The sequence below is a fragment of the Palaemon carinicauda genome, chromosome 37 (assembly GCF_036898095.1).
Source record: "Palaemon carinicauda isolate YSFRI2023 chromosome 37, ASM3689809v2, whole genome shotgun sequence".
Classification (NCBI taxonomy): Eukaryota; Metazoa; Arthropoda; class Malacostraca; order Decapoda; family Palaemonidae; genus Palaemon; species Palaemon carinicauda.
The window spans coordinates 10,136,013-10,158,170 of record NC_090761.1 but is presented as its reverse complement, the minus strand read 5'-3'; the positions used below and the strand labels follow the sequence as shown (position 1 = coordinate 10,158,170).

Genomic DNA, 22,158 nt, shown 5'->3' with positions numbered 1-22,158 from the left:
GCGAACATGTTACCACTGTACTAGCAAAGAATATAGCTAAATAATAGTTAAAGTTGCATATTCATAACGAGTGATATTACAAAAAAAATTTGTTTTGGAATTATGAAAAAAAATTTAATACTATTTAAGAATAAGAAATGCTGCAGTATTGGAATTTACAAATAATCTGGTTTAAGAAAAAAGAATCTTCCTTTGAAGAGTTAGCATATATGTAAAAGTATGCCAAAATATACATCTACAATGTATACGTGTTTTTCCGAGACCCAAAAGGTTTGCATTTTACCTAAAAAATGGGTAAAAAATATTACTTTTAATAAAAGGTAATATGGGAAAAAATTAAAATTCTGTACTGAAATCTTCGGGAAAAAAAATGATTAAGTCTACGGGTCAGGATCATTATTCAAGTTTAAATGAAATAGAGTTATATATTATAAGCATTACTGTACCATTATAGAATTATAAAGGCTATTACATCAATTCTTTGCCTTTTATGACACTGACTCTTTACATATCCTATTGTTCTAAAATTTGCAATCCATCAAAGGGCTCAAAAGCATTTTTGCAATCAAATGTGTTTCACTATCTATTAAATTTGAGGACTATACAAATTACTAAAAAAAAATGGGACAGACCCGGAAAAACACTTTTCTAAATTAACACAGGTTAGCTTTAAATATTTAAAGCTTAATTAACTAAGTTTATTGCTAAAGTGTAATTATCTTTTTCACTCTTAGAGAAAACATAACAATTTTTTTATATAATTCATACCCTGAGATCAGGCAAACAATTGAGTTATTTCTGGACAATCTACTGTTACGAGTAAAATTAAAAAATAAGAAGAAAAATCGGTATAAAATGGAATATCACTTTACTTATCAAACTCTTGTGTAGATTGTAAAACAGTTTGAAAAACTAAATCCATTTAGCAAATTAACTTCAGTAATGATAGAGAGAGATTTCAAACATTGAGGCTTGAAATTGTTTAGTGACCTACGTAGTGACCTTAAATTTGTTTTCTAAAGCGCACCTATTTATTTTGCATAAGTGCATGATCCAAACAAGCAAAGTAAACAGGCTCTCAACATCTAATCACTCCAAACTTTAGTAAGAACTTAATGCATAGGACTTTTGGATAATATCGTAGGTATGACAGTGAATTAATTACAGGGGTTACCAAATTGCCTATAATGCCGAGTCTTTTTTTTTTGTTTTGTAGTAGATATATACTGTAGGACTACACCTATATTTGATGACCTCTGAACATATAAAAGAACTAATGAAAACAAAATTTGTGAATATACACCAATAAATAACACATATACTGTATAAACTTTACATATACATAAAAATTATCTTTGGCACTTTTAAAAATTACCCAATTAAAGCTTGGCATTAAAATTAATTTTACTTTTCTAATAGACACTCAATTTTCTAATTGCGAAGAATCCTTTAGTGCTTGCACGCTTTACTTTATTTCAGACCTTAAAATCTTAAATTGTGACACATCTCTATTTTCATGAATTATGCTTAAAATAAGTAGACAAAAATATGAAGTCAAGATTAGACACCCCACTGCTTAAAAACCACAGACCTCAGTAAAGTGATGAAAACCTTTTATTAAAAGCATTTGAATATCTGGAAAATGGTATAAGAATGTAGTATACAATAATTTTTCCAATGATCAAAGAGGATAAAAAAATGGCTTCAATTATCCATCTTTAAAGTTTAGACCAAAATTTCTATATTTTATTAACAAGATATGAATAACTGTTATCCCTTTACCCATTATATGGAAAAAAAAAACTAGGCTGCCAATCAAATACACAGTATCTATTATCTATGTCTTTCCTAAGTTATAAAACACAAAAAGCTGTTCTGTGACTGATATTCACCAAATGGATTGACCATTTTGAGAGAAAGGAAAGGAGTTCTGCATCAACTGTAGAAAAATTAGCAAAGGTTTTCATTCATGACAACAGGTCGGCCAATCAAGAACTACAGTATCTCAAATTTTCAGAGGGTACAATGAAGGGCTACCAGTATGAGAGTTTCCCGGAATTTTAGGAGACTAACAGTTATCATTCTGTCACCATTTTCTAATTAAAAAGAAAGTATTGCCACTGAACTATAAGGTAACCCCATATAAAACATACTCCAGTCCATTTTAGGCAAAAGTGGTACCGGACGGATAACTCTACGTACTGACAAAGTTTCCAGTTTGAAATTTACATACAATGAATAAAAAGACTTAAAATGCATAAAACAGTGTGAATGTTTCAAATTTTATATATTTCCAATAAAACAGCTTATTTTGGCATTAAACTTGACCCTGATCTTGACAAATTAGCATACAGCTGTAGTATATCAGTGATGTTTCAAATAATAGGTGTTATTCTAAACTGTATATCATTGCAATTCATAAGCACTATATTTCCCAATATTGCAGTTTCAAGTGATTCAAATATATGCTATTAAAGTATTTATGGTAAGGTACTACTTCATCAACTTTAGATTTGAATTATTCACACTAAAATAACAATTTGTAAAATATTAAAACATTAATACTCATTCTTTCAACAGCCATAAATATATTTTCCCCTTTCAACTAGCTCAAATGCCTTTTACTTCTTTGAACACTTTACTCTGATAGCGAAAACTCTCGAATTATGGCAAAGTTTGAATGAACCTTCAAGGTATTCAAGTATTTGTTTGAAATCAGATTTTCTAGATTTATAAATGAAAATAAATCAAACTTTGGCTATGAAAGATTCCACCATACTAGAAAGATAACTAAATGTATGAATCCAATTTCAAATAGGTTATACAATCCACTATACGTAGTCCTTGTTTTCACTGTTCTCTGACAAATATAGTACTGAAATCATTATAACTATTTGTGGTGAAGGCATCCTCTTAACAAGTCTTAAAACATAACCTGGTCCTTAGTCCAGGTCTGCATATATTCATAAAAGCTTTGGCGACATCACCATTTTCAAACTTCCTACTCTATACCTCACGCTGTCTTTGCATCTCTTCATAATAACTACTGCACATTCCTTATTAATTCTAAGGCTAGTTATCTTCTGTTATCATAATTTCAATGTAAATTACTGTATTAATTCCCTTTGTTCTTTTACAGTCCCTACCAATATACAGTAATTTACTTATAGAGAATATATATATATATATATATATATATATATATATATATATATATATATATATATATACAGTGAACCCTCGCTACTTCGCGGTTCGACCATCGCGGATTCACCACTTCGCGGATTTTTTCCATAACCCATATATATACAGTAATATATATATATATATATATGTATGCATGTATTTATGTATATATGTAGGTATGTATATGTGTATACATATAAATACATATATATATACACACACACGCGCACACACACACACATATATATATATATATATATATATATATAAAGTAGGAAGATGTGATGTAGTTCTAAGGGAAAAGTATGGGAAATATGTCTGGGTAATAAGCAAAGCTCTACCTCCAGTTTGTTTCTTCATTATGATCAGAGATAAATGTAAACAAAACATTGGTTGCCATTTTTTATCGTGCTTTTTAGCGTGTTTAGGAAATACATGATATAAAATCACCTTTAATATTTGTGCCTGTATTAGTTTAGGGTACTGTAGTACATGCATTAAGTGTTCTGTACATTAAAGGGTAGTTTGTTAACAGAACTACGTACAAGGGAAGGTTTTAAAAGTCTGAATATACATGTTGAATAAATAGGTAAATATGGTGTCACTACTTCGCGGATTTTCACCTATCGCGGCCGCGACTGGAACCTATCTACCGCGATAAACGAGGGTTCACTGTATATATATACAGTGAACCCTCGTTTATCGCGGTAGATAGGTTCCAGTCGCGGCCGCGATAGGTGAAAATCCGCGAAGTAGTGACACCATATTTACCTATTTATTCAACATGTATATTCAGACTTTTAAAACCTTCCCTTGTACGTAGTACTGTTAACAAACTACCCTTTAATGTACAGAACACTTAATGCATGTACTACAGTACCCTAAACTAAAACAGGCACAAATATTAAAGGTGATTTTATATCATACATTTCCTAAACACGCTAAAAAGCACGATAAAAAATGGCAACCAATGTTTTGTTTACATTTATCTCTGATCATAATGTAGAAACAAACTGGAGGTAGAGCTTTGCTTATTACCCAGACATATTTCCCATACTTTTCCCTTAGAACTACATCACATCTTCCTACTTTAGATATATAGATATATATATATATATATATATATATATATATATATATATATGTATATATATATATATATATATATATATATATGTGTGTGTGTGTATATATATATATATATATATTTATATGTATACACATATACATACCTACATATATACATAAATACATGCATACATATATATATATATATATATATTACTATATATATATGGGTTATGGAAAAAATCCGCGAAGTGGTGAATCCACGATGGTCGAACCGCGAAGTAGCGAGGGTTCACTGTATATATATATATATTTCCCCATACCAATTAAATATTTTAGAGAGAGAAGAGACAATTCCACTAAATGTAACAAAACAATCATCCTGGATAGACCTTAAGAACACCTCACTATTTATGGGCTGCAATGTGTACCTTTAACAAAATCTGTCATAAACACAGCCTTATGGGAAAATAAATAATTCACATTCAATACAGTGAGAAGCCTGCTCTCAATATCTAACCCTAACTTGTTTATAAGTTATACCATAAAATCCATTACAATCATATAAAGTACTGTACATGGAATCACTGTCTGATGAAAAATAATTCAATTTTAACACTCTTAAGCAAGGACAAGAAGCTAAGCTAATTCCCATACAAGACCATGGAATGCAGTGATATAATACAGCATCAAATTATCTTTAAACAGTTATCTCCATCACCTAGATACTCACTCCGACAATATATTCATTAACAACAGAAACTTCATGAATAGAAAGTTGAAAACTTTATACACAATGTATTTCTATCTCAAGTACAATAATGGTTACATATCTGAAAATGTACTTGAAATTATTTCTGTGCACACTCACATACATACATACATACAAACATATATATGTGTATATATATATATATATATATATATATATATATATATATATGTGTATATATATAATATATATATATATATATTATATATATATATATATATATATATATATATATATATGTGTATATATATATATATAATATATATATATATATATTATATATATATTGTCACGTACACCCTGCTTGTGGTCACGTGAAGGACCCCTGGTCACCAGCTCGCTTGAGGGGAATGCGATTTATCAGCATCCACCGGAGAAGAGGTTGTCTCCATGCCAAATTGCCAACGAATGGTTTTCTGCCTCCCACCTTGTCTTGCAGATTTTGTTGGGGGGCCTTGAGGCGGAGCTTGACGGACAACGGCCAGGAGGGCGTAGGCCTGCCGGACATAACTGGATTACTATGACGAGGATGACACTGATTGGTTTTCGGCCTCTGACGTCATGAGGTCACACCCTACGGTGTCGGAGATGCCTTACGATACCCGCCGGGCATGCATCAGTCTGGCCTAAAGCAGCAGTAGAAGAAGCTGCCCAAAATATTCGTCCCTTTGCTTGTCATACCAGAACCCTCCTTTTTAGACTTAGAAACAATTTTCAAACCTTTTGGACTTGGAAATTTTCGAGTGGAAATTGAAGTAACGTAAATGCTAAGTCTTCGTCCCCTGACCGTTGTTCATCAAGTTAAGAATAATTGTATCATGCTACCATGAAATGAAGAGCACGTATTTTATTTAAAGAAACATTGCAAGATTGAAATTCTTAGACTTTCTAAAAGTGCTCAGACCTTTGTATGATTATTTTGGAAAATATATTGCTCAATACAAATTAAACTTTGTGTATCCCGCATCTTGAATATTAATGTTTAAATTAATTGTCAGTGTCGTGACAATAAAATGGTGGCTAGTCGGTGGATCATTGAGCAATTAGGAAAAAGAATAAATAAAATCACGATATGAGTTCACAGGAACTTGAAGAATTGTACATGAAAGTCGACGACGTCGGAGGTCTACGTCATGTCGTGAGGACACAAGGAGAACCTGTATACACTAAAACATCGATGGGAACAGAGAAGCGAATACGGCAGGAAGAGGACCATAACAACCCTTCGTTTGAAGATGGGTTCGAATCCCCACTCGGAGGAAATAGACTATATGGCCAATATGAAATATTTCTGAGTTTGGTGGAAGCAGCGATGACGGATCATTGTTGGACTGATCGTCAGAAAATCATCGAGGCGAAAGAGGGACTGCGAGCAAAGGCCCTTGGGAAATTGAGGAGAAAAATAGAGTTTATGGAGTCCATATCATGGACACAGCTAAGGAGAAGTCTACAACGGAGGGCAGGCCTGAGAACGACCAGCAACGTAATCCCCGTCGAGAAGGAATCAGCCAGGAGTTTGCCGGATTGGTCACCCACGGAGGACCTGTGGAAAGGAGACCTTAGCGCCCTTACGCCGAGTTGTGAGGGCCGGAATGGACGGGGCACAGGAGAGGAAACACAAAGGAAACACATTCGTCCGAGAGAGGATGACACGGCACCGTTCCTGTTGGAAGAGAAGACAGTTTTTCGTCGCGGGAGCAACAGCATCGAACATCGCCGTCCGAAATGGCGATTTAGGACCCTGTCGAAAGCAGTCGGAGTGTCCCTGATCACCCGTGCCATAGAGGAACTCGTCGTCCAAGAAGCAGCTGGTGTTTTGGCTAGAAGGACACGCCCGCCAAGGTCAAGGAATGGTGAAAGAGGTCCCAGACAGAAACAGTAGGACGAGGGACCCAAGGCGACCCACAGCAATCAACCCCCCACGGAAGTTAAGTAACATGTTACAAAATCTGTAGTTTTATGTTTAACTAATGTATTTTGAGATTTTGTAGAGTAACGAAGCTATCATCCCGTTTTCTTTGCGTTATGTTAAATTTGGATGAAAGACACTAGTTTAATTGAAGAAAGTAACTAGACGAGTAAACTCTTTTCATTGTTAAAGCTTCGAGTAAAGAGTAGAATCTCTGTTGGTAAAAGAAGAAAATTAAGTTGATTTGTTGCTGTGTGGTCAAAAGAGAAATTGTATTTTGTGTTGCATGAACTATAAGTTTTCGTTGCATAGTTTCTTCGACTTATAGTATTTTGAGTTTGTTTTTTGTGATCTTTGTGGTCAAAGATTTTAAATGTGATTTTTGGATTGTTGGAAAAAGAAGGCAAGTCACGTGTTGATATAACTTTGTGTTAACAATAACAAGTTGTTGATTCCAGAGAGGAAATGTAGAACGTTTGTAAGTTCAGAGGTAAGGAGTAAGTTATGAAGTTTTTTGTAATACCTCTTTTGAGTATGTACTTGATATGATTATGGAGAAAAAAGATGTAAATTAGGTACATTGGTATTTGGGAAATTAGGGTCACAATATTTGCTCTTACGTCGTATTCCGTGTTATCGATTAATAGCGTACTTAGTTCAATGTGAAATGTTTTGAAAGAAAGAGTAAGCTATTGTTTGCCAGTTTTCGCCTGAGATTATCTTGATTGATAAAGACGAGTTGTTAACGTAATCAACGAAGCGAGTTCAGTTGTTAAGTAATTAGTACTGTCACGTAGGAGATTTTAAAAATTTCGACTTTGGTTTCTTTTAGTTACAGTGTGTCATAAGTGATTTGTTTGTCAAGTGTTCGGTCTGATTGATGACACCGAGCATTGTTAGCAAATTGTTTTGGAAAAGTAATGTCAAATTGTTTATCAGGGAGAGTGAATGCATTTTTGTTTAAAGGGATCCCGATTAAAGTCAGCTGACACGAATGAAGATGAGTGAAACGAATGCGATGTTGTGTGGATTCCCTGAGTAAGCATTATGATGTCACCGCCACTGTTATAGAGCACACATTGAATGAATTTTTGCTGTGTGTGTGTGTTAAGAGGAAACCTAAGATTTTGACAAGTAATGTAGTTTCATTTGCTTAAAGATCAGAGTTAATTCTTTGTTTACAAATCTAACTCTTTAGAGGGTTATGTGTTTTGGAAAAATCGTGACAAGTAGACACAAAATGATTGATTTCGAGTAATGTTTGACATTATGATATAAAGATGAAAATTTGAGTTTTTTATGTGTTTGTCAGTTTTAGTTAACTCGCGAGAACAAAATAAGTAATGTGAAAAAATTCGAGAAATGGCGAACAAGATGCCGTAAATTTTCATTTATTCGTGGCAAAGAGTAATGTAAATGAGCGAAACGACTGTAACAGCAGATATTGGAGACACGATAGTTATAACAGTAGGTCTAGAGTTGCAAGACTTGATAGGCTAACCTGTGGTTTGAAGAATAACTTACTCAAGCAATACACTCTGATTCATGTAAAGAATTCTTAAGTTGATTACTTATTTTTGAAGTTAAGGTATGACGTAGAACGTGGGTTTGATGTTAATTAAGTGATTTGGTGAATCCACGAGACAAAGCCTAGTATTTTGATGGCTTTGTTTAGAGACCTGATAAGAGGCTAGCTAATTGCCCTTCAGAGTTATGTAAGTTTCGGTAACTTGTCTCGAAGGCAAAAGAGATTTTTTTTTCTTCTTTTTTTTTTTTTTTGTATCATGATGCCTGTTTTGTGCATAAGATCAGGACGTAATTTTAAGGGTTTTGGGCTTAATTTGCTTTAAACACAGGATATAATGAGAGTGTTGGAGATACACCGTATTACTTAGTTTTCGGTAAATATCCAAATTTGCCTTATGAAGTTTTCACAAAGGAAAAGAAACTGCCTGTGTATGATGTAGAAGATTTTCGTACCTATGTTGCCAACGTAAATAAGAGGGCTTTTGAAGTTACAAATAAGTTTTTGAAGATAGCCCAAGAGAGGAAGGTTTGTAGTTACAACAGGAGATTTAAGACAAAGTCACACGAAATTCAGATAGGGGATCGTGTGTATATAAAATGGCTTCAGGGTAGAGAGCACAAGTTCGAATCAGCTTTTATTGGTCCGTTCAGGGTAATTCATATTAACCGTGATAAAATAACTGTAAAAAGTATAGTGAGAGGTAATGTATACGAGGTTTGTACTGCCAAAGTGAGTTGACGAGTTCAGATGATCGGAATGTGTCAGCAATGTCCCCTGTGCTAGATGCCAATCATGGATCAGCTGATTTTTAGCGCACTCCTAGAGAGAGAGAGAGAGAGAGAGAGAGAGAGAGAGAGAGAGAGAGAGAGAGAGAGAGAGAGAGAGAGAGAGAGAGAACTGAGTGGCAGAACGCCACCCGAGCGCGTTTTCTGTTGAGAGAGAGAGAGGGAGAGAGAGGTGATGGAGTAGCTGGTGAGCGGCAGAGCATCGCCTATGCCCGTTTTCTGTTGAAAAAGAGAGAGATGAGTGCGCACGCGCAGGAGCGGCGTAAAAATGTTCGTAGAATGAAAAGAAAAAGATGTATGGACATGACTGTGTGAGAACAGATTAGAGAGAACTGTTTTCTTTTGGCTAATGATTGTCCCGTAGAGGTAGAGAAGTAAGAAAGTTTTTTTTCGAGTTTTTTCTTTTTCTCTGAAAATTGTTTGAAGAGATTGTTTTCTTTTGTTGGCCTCAGTGATAGGTTATGAAGAGTTTTTGTTCTGAGTAAGGTTTAACGTAACTTTAGAACAGTCTGGACTTTGGAGAAATTTTGTGGCGTTTAGTTTTAACGTAAATTTACGTTTTTCGCCTTTTGTTTTTTTGTTGGTGTAGGGAATTAACGTAGATCTGATTGGAATGATTTTCCCTATTCATAGTTGCGTTAGGAAATTTTGGTTTCAGATTGGTTCTCTGTGGTGAGTGGTTGCACTCCCCTAGAAAGATTGATTCACCAAAGGTTGATTGGGCTCCACAAGCACTAAGAGGATTGGAAGACCCAGGCCTAAGGGGCTTGGGGTTGTAAAGTGCGATGTAGAGAATGTTAGTGTGTTGGTAACACTAGAGCCTTTGGTTGTGTGATGTGGAATAGCTTGGATGAATAAGCGTCCTAGAATGATTGTTGTTTGTTCGGATTAGTTTGAGTTCGAGCAAAAGAGGAGACAACGCAAGATGAGTATGTCGCTGTTGTGTAAGCGATTTGTGTAGGTTGTGTCTCTGTTGTGAAAGTTTCTGCTCGAGAGCTTGTTTTCTGTTGTGATGCGAGCAATGTGTCAGCAGTTTGCCCGGATTGGAATTTGAATGATTGGGCATGTAGAGTTCATAGCTCTGATGACGACAGCAGAAGAGAGAGGCGACCGCCCCTTAACCCACAAGACTTTGAGTGTAGGTTTTTGCTTGGTATGTGCGTGTTTCTTGCTGTCCGGGTGGACGTACCGTCACGAGCACGGGTCGAAGACGCACCAACTCAGCTGGTATCACCTGTAAGTTGGGTGCGCGCACAGATGTGTTCTGTGTCTGTACGCATTACTGTGTGTTCTGCGTTTGTACTAGTACCTTTTTTGAGTTTGTAAGCGCTTTGCTAGATTCATCGAACCATGCACCAAGATTGTATTCGGTAATCTTTTTGGGAGATTTAATTATTTTTTTGTATGTATATGTGTTGGCCAACCTGTACATTTGATTTTGGTTTTTCTGATAATGATATGTATCTCTTTCGTGATTATGACGTCTCTGTGGACTTAATATTCTTTTTCATAGGGAATGGATTGTTTTTCTTGTATGTAATATGATCTTTTGTTAACTGTTATTATACCATGCCTCTAATTACAGAATCCAGGGTGGAGAGTGAGACTGAACCATGTAACGTCTCCCCTGTGACTGTAGTAGTAAATTGATTGCTTAGGCGAGCCTGAGGATTAAAATCCTAAGTTGAGTATTTTTCTTTATACGATTTGTTTTGCTCAAGGAAATCCTCGGATTTCAGTTGCGGTCATGTAACCTTGGATATATTGTTCCTAGTTTTTGCTGCCTAAAGCTGTCAAAATATGTCTTGTTTTAGAATTGTTTGCCATGATTTTTCCTATATATATGTGTAATGCATAGCTATATAACCTTTTTCAGTAGTTTGGTTGCTCATATTTACTCACATTTACCCATATGTATTGGTTTTCAGAGTTATTTGCTGTTGTTTTTTGGGTCTTTTTCCTTTGGGGGAAGTATATAATCATTTCGGTTATATAATCTTATGTCACTTATATAATCATTTTAATTATATGATCTTGTGTTGCCTATATAATCAGTTTGACTGTATAACCATTTTGCTTATATAACCATTTGATCACATTTTGCATGTCTTGAGTTATAATCCATATTTTGCTACAGTAATGAGTGATGTGGGTTTAGCTTAGTAAGATGATGCTGTTTGAGTTTTTTTTTGGAAGTTAAGATTTTGCACACCCCGAGCGAGTTGCGACCAAGTAGCAATATTCGGAGTTTGAATCTGAGGTAAATGGTGACGTGACAAGATTTTCCTTGGTTTGTTGGAATTTCTGACAGTTCCGGGAGTAACTGTAACTTGGTAGGGGGGGATTTGTCACGTACACCCTGCTTGTGGTCACGTGAAGGACCCCTGGTCACCAGCTCGCTTGAGGGGAATGCGATTTATCAGCATCCACCGGAGAAGAGGTTGTCTCCATGCCAAATTGCCAACGAATGGTTTTCTGCCTCCCACCTTGTCTTGCAGATTTTGTTGGGGGGCCTTGAGGCGGAGCTTGACGGACAACGGCCAGGAGGGCGTAGGCCTGCCGGACATAACTGGATTACTATGACGAGGATGACACTGATTGGTTTTCGGCCTCTGACGTCATGAGGTCACACCCTACGGTGTCGGAGATGCCTTACGATACCCGCCGGGCATGCATCAGTCTGGCCTAAAGCAGCAGTAGAAGAAGCTGCCCAAAATATTCGTCCCTTTGCTTGTCATACCAGAACCCTCCTTTTTAGACTTAGAAACAATTTTCAAACCTTTTGGACTTGGAAATTTTCGAGTGGAAATTGAAGTAACGTAAATGCTAAGTCTTCGTCCCCTGACCGTTGTTCATCAAGTTAAGAATAATTGTATCATGCTACCATGAAATGAAGAGCACGTATTTTATTTAAAGAAACATTGCAAGATTGAAATTCTTAGACTTTCTAAAAGTGCTCAGACCTTTGTATGATTATTTTGGAAAATATATTGCTCAATACAAATTAAACTTTGTGTATCCCGCATCTTGAATATTAATGTTTAAATTAATTGTCAGTGTCGTGACAATATATATATATATATATATATATATATATATATATATATATATATATATATATATATATACTGTATATATATATACATATACACACATATATGTATATATATATATAATATATATATATATATATATATATATATATATATATATATATATATATATATATATATCTATATATATATATTATATATATATATATATATATATATATATATATATACATACATATATATATGGATAAAAATCAACACAATATCATGCTCAAATAGAAATAAATTTTCATCTCATGCTGGGATCAAACCCCAGCTCAATCAAATGAAAGGCAAGGTCATTACCAATCATGCCACCAGAGGCTCTAAAAGAAGTTGGAACCTAAGTGCATTTCAGGATTTACTTGGTGAGATATCAGTCTCATACCAGCGAGTTTTCCCCAACTTCCCGCCCTTGCCTTTTATTTGAAGGGACTAGAATTTGATTCCAGTATGAGATGGAAACTTATTTCTATTTGAGCACAATATTGTGTTGATTTTCATGCATATTAACTCATTAGGGGGCAATTTGAATTAAACGCAATAGTGTCTCTACACACACACACACACACACACACATATATATATATATATATATATATATATATATATATATATATATATATATATATATAAATAAATGTATGTGTTCATGTCTGTATACTGTATGTATATCTACATGTACAGTAAGTATCAACCACAAATTCACTTATGATAAATGCTTCTGACTGGGCAAGGATTCGAGCCTATGACCTGAGCCGAAACAATGCCTGCAGGGACGACATTATCAATCAAGCTCGATTGGTAGAGTCGTACCTGCAGACGATGTTTCGGCTCAAGGCATACGTGCAAATCTTTGCCCAGACAGAAGCATTTATCACGATTGAATTTCTAGTGGATATAGTACATTCCCAAAGATAGAATTTGGTATTAAATGCCATTATGGTTGATATATACATTGACTAAAATCACGAGTGTTACTGATACACATTTATCTGTATATGTATGTATGTGTGTATATGTGTAGCCTTATGTATGTATGTATGTATGTATATATATATATGTATATATATATATATATATATATATATATATATACATATATATATACATATATATATATATACAGTATACTGTATATATATCATATAATTTATGCAAATTGTTATACAGTACTTATATACTGTATATAACATATACATATAATTATACATACATATACTGTATATATATATATATATATATATATATATATATATATACATATATATATATATATATATATATATAAATATATATATATATATATAAATATATATATATATATATATATATATATATATATATATATATATATATATATATATATATATATATATATATGCATACATTGCATGAAAACATTGGTACCTCAGATATTGAACATAATTTCTTCTAAAGCTGTATTTGAACACTGAACCAATTTTTCTCATAGAAAATCAAGGGTCAATGGCCACATTTGCTTAAAATTTTCCATACTATATTACAGTGTATTACATAAAAATGTACCTAAACAAGAATAACTGATATAATTAATAAGAGTAAATGAATGAAGATAAAAAAATTAACATTGCAGTTCATTTTACCTGGAGAAAGTGAATGGCTTGATTGGAAGGTGGTGATGAAGGTCAGTGGAGGAGTTGTGAGTAAATGATGGGTAACTAGCACTCTGGGCTACTTTTTTTTTTTTTCTGGCACTAACTGTAATTCTAGGACAATTTGAATAAGAACTCATCAGGAGAGAATAGTTTTTTGCCTCTGTTTCAAGAAGTTTCAAAAATTATGTAATGCATTATCATTATAAAAATTGCCTGCTCTACAGGCTAGAGCTTTTTCAGGAAGATATTTTCTACAAAAAGTGTAACTCATCCCAGAATGTCATCACTTCCTTTATCACTGAACTAGGGGAAAGATCCCCTGCTCCTCCTCATCTGAAGACACATCCTCTTTAGCCATTGTGTAAGGATAAAACAAAAAAACTAAAACAAATGTCATCAATGAAAAAGTTACTGGAATAATGCTTATTTGGGCTAAACTGGGCAAGTGATGCATGCAAACTGGTTATTAAACTCAGTCAATGCAGGTTATTTAAAGTTATTTTACCTCCAAACCTCTGTTCAATTTCTGGGGCACATTTTTTTTTCAAATTTTGTTTGAGTTCTGGGGTGTTCAATATCAGAGGTATTACTTTATTATACACTCATTACAATTTACTAGATCTTACTCGAGTAAAGCTCACCCCATCAAACTTAATTATATAGGCATACAGTCAATCATGCATTATTATCAAATGCTAATGCAACGGGGTAATTCAGCCATTCTAGCTCCATCGTAGAGAATTAAAAAACTTAAAATACCAAAAAAGTTGTCAAAATAGTGGAAAAAATTAGGCACACTTATGTATGTTCATACCATTCAGATTTAGAAAAGATACAAAGGTGACAAATTAACATTTAAATTTCACTAAGTATAAGATTAAAATAAGGATATGCACTTCCATAGCCTCATTACTGTATGTTTAAACAAATCTTTCCGACCAAAAACTCTGAAAGTTAAAATTCTTATTTTAAGTCTTTCCATATAGTTATTAATCAATCTTATTGACTCAATCACCACACAAATTACATGAAAAATAAACAAATGTTCAATTCTATAACTTAAAGAAAATTTTAAAGTATTAAATTAACAGAATTATAAAAAAAAACATGTAGCAACTCCAGGAGCAGATGATGCACTGAAACTCTTGGTTAGTTCAAGTCCTTGTGAAAGATGCATAAAATTTATGGGATTCTTAAATGTGAGTGAAACATCACATTTTATGTTTTGAAACTTAACTGCATCCTGCTTCTTGAAAAACACAGGCGTTAAGAATGCTGACTCAGTGGTCTAGTTAGCTTATTTGTTGATAATGAAAAAAATGATCTAATGATCATCAGAAAACTTGGTAAAGTCACAATACCTTAAGGGGCATGTATTGCCAGCAAACATTACTAAAATATTCATTTCTTTTGTCTCACTTAATGCTTGAATTGTGACCTGCTTCCCCTTTAACATACAGAGGGTATATACTTAATTATAGGCTACTATATTATTATACAATGCCCAATATAAGAGGTAAGATATAAATAATTACTACAATATGCATAAAATGCATTTAACAAATAAATAAATACTGTCTATGATAAATTCCTTCATGTTTTCATAATGCTAAGAGTATTTCAACTAATTCCCTGGTTCCCATAAATGCTTTTTTCTTGTGCAATATCTACAATAAAAACTGTGATGCAGGTAATAATAGGCATCTATTTATACCTAAAACTATGATTAACAGATTCCCAGATAATAGATTAACCCTATGAGATTCTTAGGGCAGTACAAAACTCATCTGTGGTAAAAAAACACTCATATCAAGCTTTTCACTTATGAAGTTAACAGCTATTTTCTTTAATGGGTCTCAGTAAATTAAGTTTTTCATGCTATATTAGTGATTTGTTATTGACATTTTAAGTTGAATAACTGCAATTTTTGTACTATGTTTAGAAAAGAAAATAATGTATAAAACCTCAAAAAGGATGCATTGAAGTTAGCCTAAAGCATAAACTTACTTAATTTTTCAAAATAAATCGTTAGATAAAGAATTTATAGGGGACGAACATTAGAGTCCGCGTTCACTTGACAATCGATAACAATTGACTCAGTATCCTTCCAGATAACTAGATCTGGTTTTCTCAGCCCATGCACAGTGCTGATAGGGGGTTCGTTTAGCACTTCGTACCCTGCTTCGGCCGCTTTGCTCTTAATAATTGTTTTACCAGGAATAAATTGTAAAGTACCTTTCAAATTATATTTTGTCCATTCAAATGCTAATTATGTCTATTATTACAAATAAGAAATAAAAAACAAATTTTTCATGATATACATGACTTAGTTTGACCATTCTCTTTGAATAGCAATTACTTCTGGGAGAGTAGTTGGATAATACCTCCTCATCACCTTAAAATTAAGCAACTGATGTTAAAAACATTCATTAACTACTTCAAGAAAAAATTCTATGAATTTGATACTGCTAGAATCTCATAAAAGGTTAATTAATAAGCTCCCTTAGCATTTAAAGTAATGAAGGCAAAACCCTAAATGCAGTTTTCAAAAAAATATACTAAGGTTTTAAAGAAAGGCATTTTCAGATTTTAAAAATATAAGTGTGGTATCACTATCAGACTGATTAAAGTCAACTATTACTTTTAGTTCTGTATAAGAAATCAGTTAATTATCACTCAAGGACCAATAAACTTGAAAAAATATTGAAAATTAGTTGTACTTGTAACTTAAAACACCATACACAACTCTGAATATTTTATTACAAAAAAATTCTTTAAAATCTTAATTATCTAATGTGTTTACTTTGAGATCCACAAAACGTAGTTCAAAACTATTTGTATCCTGAGATGCTCAACAAAAGTTCAAGATTGACCTCATGTCTTAAATACACGTAATCAGTCTGAACACACTGATGTTGACCCACAATAATAAACTTTGGTAGGATTAGGTCTAAGTGTTTCTTTATGGAAGAATATCCTTTCATCATAGTACTACTAAACGTAACATAAAAAATGGAAATAAGGTGAAAATGAGAAACATATCTAATGCTTTCATTTACACTACAAAACACAACTTCCTTTTAAATAATGAACACAAATATTACTGGAACTTCATATGAACAAAATTGTATATTACAATCTAGTACAAAACATGAACAAGAAAAAAATGAAAAAGAAAACAGCAATATATATGCCAACTTACATCTTTAATCTTTACCTTCCTTGAAAGAATTTATGTTCCAGCCATATACAACACGATCAAAACCAGCAGTAAACAGATTACATCGTGCTCCTAAGGAATCATCGCTCCATGCTACACTACACACCATACGGCGATGACACTGTTGAAATTAAGAAAAAAAAAATAATCTATAAAGCCCAAAAAACATAGATCAAAAGTTATGGAAAAACAAGAGCTGGTAAGTACTGTACATACACAAACATTTTCTCTCTAGAGATGATATTGACCCAGTGGAAATTGTAAATAAGAAGGGAAAAGACACTGATAAATAAAGTTGACAATAACTTCAACCAGAACCTGGAATTTGTTATTGTAACAGGGCTGAGGTTTTCAAAATAAAATCTAACCCTCAGCAATCCTCTTGATTATGATTTAAATAAAAGCCAGACTTCAAGCTTTATGTCCAAAAATATCAACTAAACAGTTAGCTGTGGTGTGACCATACAGAGATGGGCAGAGTTGAATACCTAGGAAATTGCTTCAAAATTTGGAAATATTCTTTTCTTAACCATTTTCATCATATAATCTAAATAAAATATTTGTTGCCACACTGGTATATTCTCTCTCTCTCTCTCTCTCTCTCTCTCTCTCTCTCTCTCTCTCTCTCTCTCTCTCTCTCTCTCTCTCTCTCAAGTTAGGATTCTTTATCTTTTATCTCGAAGCTGTTCTCTCTCCAATTTTTTTAGTCACTAACAATCCTCACAAAACCATGTTTGGCCCAATGTACACATCTGCCAAGGAATAGCCCAATTATTACTATTCTATTTATGATCTTTAATCTAATTATCACTATTACCGTATTTGACGGCCTATAGGACGCAATTTTTTCCCAAAATTTTGGCTATAAAATTCGCCCTCCGTCTTATACATTGTAGGTAAAGTTTGAGACCTACCGTAGGCTTAGACTAATCTAACCCAGCTTACGCTAGGTACTTTTACCTGCATTAAACTCCATGTACCCTTATTTTATTTTTATTGCTGGTATTATTGTATTATTACTGGTGGTTTAAAAATGAATTTGTTAAAATGAAATGCTGTGACTTTCGTTTATAAACATCAGCTGACAAAATGTAAACATCGAGTTAAGGTTGCTTTCGCAGCAATTTATAACTTTCTCTTTCCTTAGCCTTCGCTAATTTTAATGGTATTGTAAATAACGGTAGAAATCAAATTTAGATTAGCATATTTATTTTTCATTAAAAATAAATTTACCATGATTCAAGTTATCCCCACTCTTTCTCCATCCAAGCACCCTCTTCTCTGTCAGATCATACTGTCATTAGCAGTACTTTGTTATTGTTGACTAAACACAAACAAAATGGCTTTTCTGTTATGCAATGTGTAAAAATTTTTAGGGAACTGTTACGATCTTAGAATCGTTACAGGTTCTTTTAATAATTAAAATAAAATTGCTCGACAACAGCTAAATAAAACATAGGGAATTATTAAAAAAGAAACTTGCAAGAAAACATAACACGTTTATTCACAAACTTATAAAGAAAATGAATGTTACTTCTTCGGTTACTTTAACTGATAAATCAAAACACTAATAGAAAAAGGTAACAGTCAGGAAGTTAGAAATACTTAGGGAATAGTTTTCTCTAGCTGCTGAGATGATACTGGTATGGAGACTTCAGGCTTGAGATCGTTGCAGAAGGGCGGCTGAAGTTCAGATGAAACTGGCACGATGACTTTGGATTTGAAGATGTCACAGAAAGGATGGCATCAAGATGAGACATCAGAAGTCTTCCCCAAGAATTCAATGATAATGTTGAACTAAGACCAGGCTGCAGGCAATGTTGGCTACTTCTCGTCACAAGCATGGAGGGCTGGCTGCTTCATTTTCTCTATTCTTCTCAGCCATAACAGGATTTTGGAGATAGGCATTTGTCATCTGAAGGGAAGGTTGGAAATTGGTTCTATCAGACCTCTGGTCTTCTCTGCTTCTTATCTCGTCAGGACTTGGTTCTCATCTGCTTTGGACATAGTTCCTCTCTAGCCTTATATGTCTTGTCCTATCTATCCTGGACAATCTCTTCTTGAAGTTTATATACCCATGTATGGGCAGAGCAAATTAGAGTGGGCAGTAGTCATTTCCATAGAAGGTGTTTTTTCAACAATTCTAAGTCTCGATTGGCCTCCTCAAAAACGCCCACTTCGATCATGCCATGGAAGCTTCTAGAAGAAATTTCTGATGCAATCTGGACTATGCGTTAAGTTGTAACAAAATGGCAGCATGTGTCTACCCATGATGACATACAGTATTCCATAAAAAAGGATATTCCTCAGACTCGGTTTCTCAAAATATGCCGACTCCACTGATTAAGACGATGACATCTTGGTCAAAACAGGACATTCCCCTTATCGCTCCAGGCGCTCTTCGTCGAGGCTCGGTTCACTTCTAAAATGCTGACGAAAGTGAAGTGATGACAGGTTTGACCAAACAATATGGTAGTTGAATCTTGTCTCGCTGCTCACACTTTGAAAACAGATATTTTTGTCTTTTAATAACATATCCTTTTAATAGTATTGTATCTACCCATGACAATATGGCAAGTAAAACATTTGTAATAATATCTTTACTAAAAGCTCTTAGTATTGTTAGTTACCGCTTGGATATGTAAATGCGTTTGTTTCTTCATTATGATCGGCGATGAAACATAATTAAAACAACGTTTTCTGTTCTAGGCAGCGTTTATTAGGAAAAACTTGATATAGAATCACTCCTTTTTCAATTATTTTGAATTACTAAGGATAAAGTAAGTAAAACAAAATTAATAACATTATTATTTCATAACCAATACTTGGTAAGATATCTGTTGCTGCAAAAGCTAACTTATACACAGATGTGTAAATGCATTCGTTTGTTCGTTATGATCGGTGATGAAACATGAACAAAGCAACTGTTTCGGTTTTACATCACATATTTAGCAAAAGCATGTAAAATGGCCTCTGTTTAATTTATTTTGGATTTTTAAGTATACAACAAAAGCTAGCCGATGTACTAATGGTCGTCTTATGAGCGGAAATATACGATATGTTTCTGCTTTTGCAATGGACAGCAAGACTATTTTAAAGAATATATGCTTAAATAAACTAAAAACTGTTTTCCTGAATCTGACATGCTGAAATATGGGTGCGTCTTATATACCCGTGCATCTTATAGGCTGTCAAATATGGTACTTTCCATACCAAACTCACAACAGGTGCACTTCAACATACAATAATTGTTAAGAAAGTGGTAGAGCTGAAATGTTCCTGAGACATGTTTAGTAACCTTCTTATCCTGCCAGGAAAAGGTTGACTTAAGAAAGGTCCTGTCTCACCCCCTGTTAGTAATCTCTGCAATGTTGATGGAACAATGACTAAAACCAGCAAGTCCAAATTGTCTAATCATCTTGAGTCACTGGCAACAGCAGATATTAAACCATTGACTACAGCAAGTGATGAGTTTTTTTATGGAATATTTCTAATCAGAATGATTCAAAACTTTCCTTCAACTTAATGAGGAATTTGCCAAAGCTCCCATAGCTATGATTTCTAAACCCACAAGCAAAGAAGTGAACTTTTTGTGTGACGATTATACCCAGAGTACAGTAAAATATTCAGTGCATCAAATTCGGGGAGAGACTGACACTGTTATCAGCATCATTCTTCCTAGCCAAGAAATGCCAAAGATTTTTCTAAGTGACTATCCTCGTCACAGTTCAAAGATACTTTCCTTCCTTTCTTGTTCAGTTAGTGACAGCAAATGATTATATTGAAGTAATTGGGATCAAGAAAGTAATTGTAGCTTATGGAATAAAATACTATGAATTTTCTGTAGGCATACAGTAATAGCAGTTTGAAAAAACAGGACTATCCTTTATACGACTGTGGCCACAATGCTAATAAATTCAGCTTTACGAAAGTAGTGACAAACCTTTGCAAGTGAAAGTGCGCTAGGATGTGCAGCGATGTGGACCTGCAAACAGAACTTCTGGAAATGAGACATGCTCACAACAATATTTGGCACATTGTTAAAGATCAGAAGCATGGTCGAGGAGCTTAGTGAAATAGATGGCACATTCTACACTGCTTTGCTGGGATGTGATTACAATTCCTACTTCTTTGGCAAAGGAAAAACTAGACCAATTTCAAGTGCTTTGAAATACTATCAATTTCTTCAGTCATTAGCAGTTAGACAGTTCTTCCAGTGTTAGCTATGCTACCAAAGCTGCCCTAGAATATTTTGTCATATTGGGGCCATGAGCAGTTTTCCAAGAATCTTATATTAAAAGTTTTGTGACAACGAGGAATGCCCTAACTATACACATCAACTTGAAAGACTTAAGAGTGTTCACTGATGTTGCTCAGGAGAGATCACTGGTATAAAGGAGACACACATTGAGGTCCTGACTGGGGAAAATCTGACTCCACTTAAGTGTGAAAGAGTAGACAATATAACACAAAGAAAATATTATGAAGAAGGAACGGTATAATGTAACATAAAAGATAAATGATAAGTTGTCCTGGATAAATTTCTGGATACAAAGGAGAAGACTGTGGTACAGTAATGGAAGTAGTGTGTTGGTGCTATACTTCTATACATATGACCAGTAAGATCGTAGAGCCGCAATAGTCATACAGTATGTTGAAGGTTCTATGTGTTTTTTAAAGTTTTGCTAAATGGTATAACAACTCTGGCAAATATTACGATTTGTGTCAATATAATTTCCTGTCCTTTACAAGCTTCTAGATATCTTACTTTACTTACCATAAGTACTGCAGCTAAAAATTGCAAACAATACTGCAAGCAAACAAAGAAAATTATATAGAAACGTTAGCCCTTTCTGTTTTTCTTCTTCTGCAAAACTATTCTTTTATAGGAAAGGATTGTATGTTCAAGTGTTCATTGACAATAGGTAGTAAGTTGGCCAGGGCACCAGCCACCCAATGAA

General features: G+C 33.9%; 1 protein-coding gene across 2 annotated transcripts in view; it reads right to left on the bottom strand.

Annotated features, from left to right (window-relative positions):
* The window catches only part of Wdr37 (WD repeat domain 37), a 660,332-nt gene that overhangs the window by 1,227 nt on the left and 636,947 nt on the right, over nt 1-22,158 (bottom strand). Inside the window, exon 11 of one of the 2 annotated variants that reach the window (XM_068360758.1) lies at nt 17,180-17,318. In XM_068360758.1, coding sequence (XP_068216859.1) covers nt 17,184-17,318 — 135 coding nt within the window. In that variant the 3' untranslated portion in view covers nt 17,180-17,183. Of the gene's footprint in view, nt 1-16,453; nt 17,319-22,158 lie in introns of those variants that run through there. The other variant, XM_068360757.1, reaches the window with a different exon arrangement.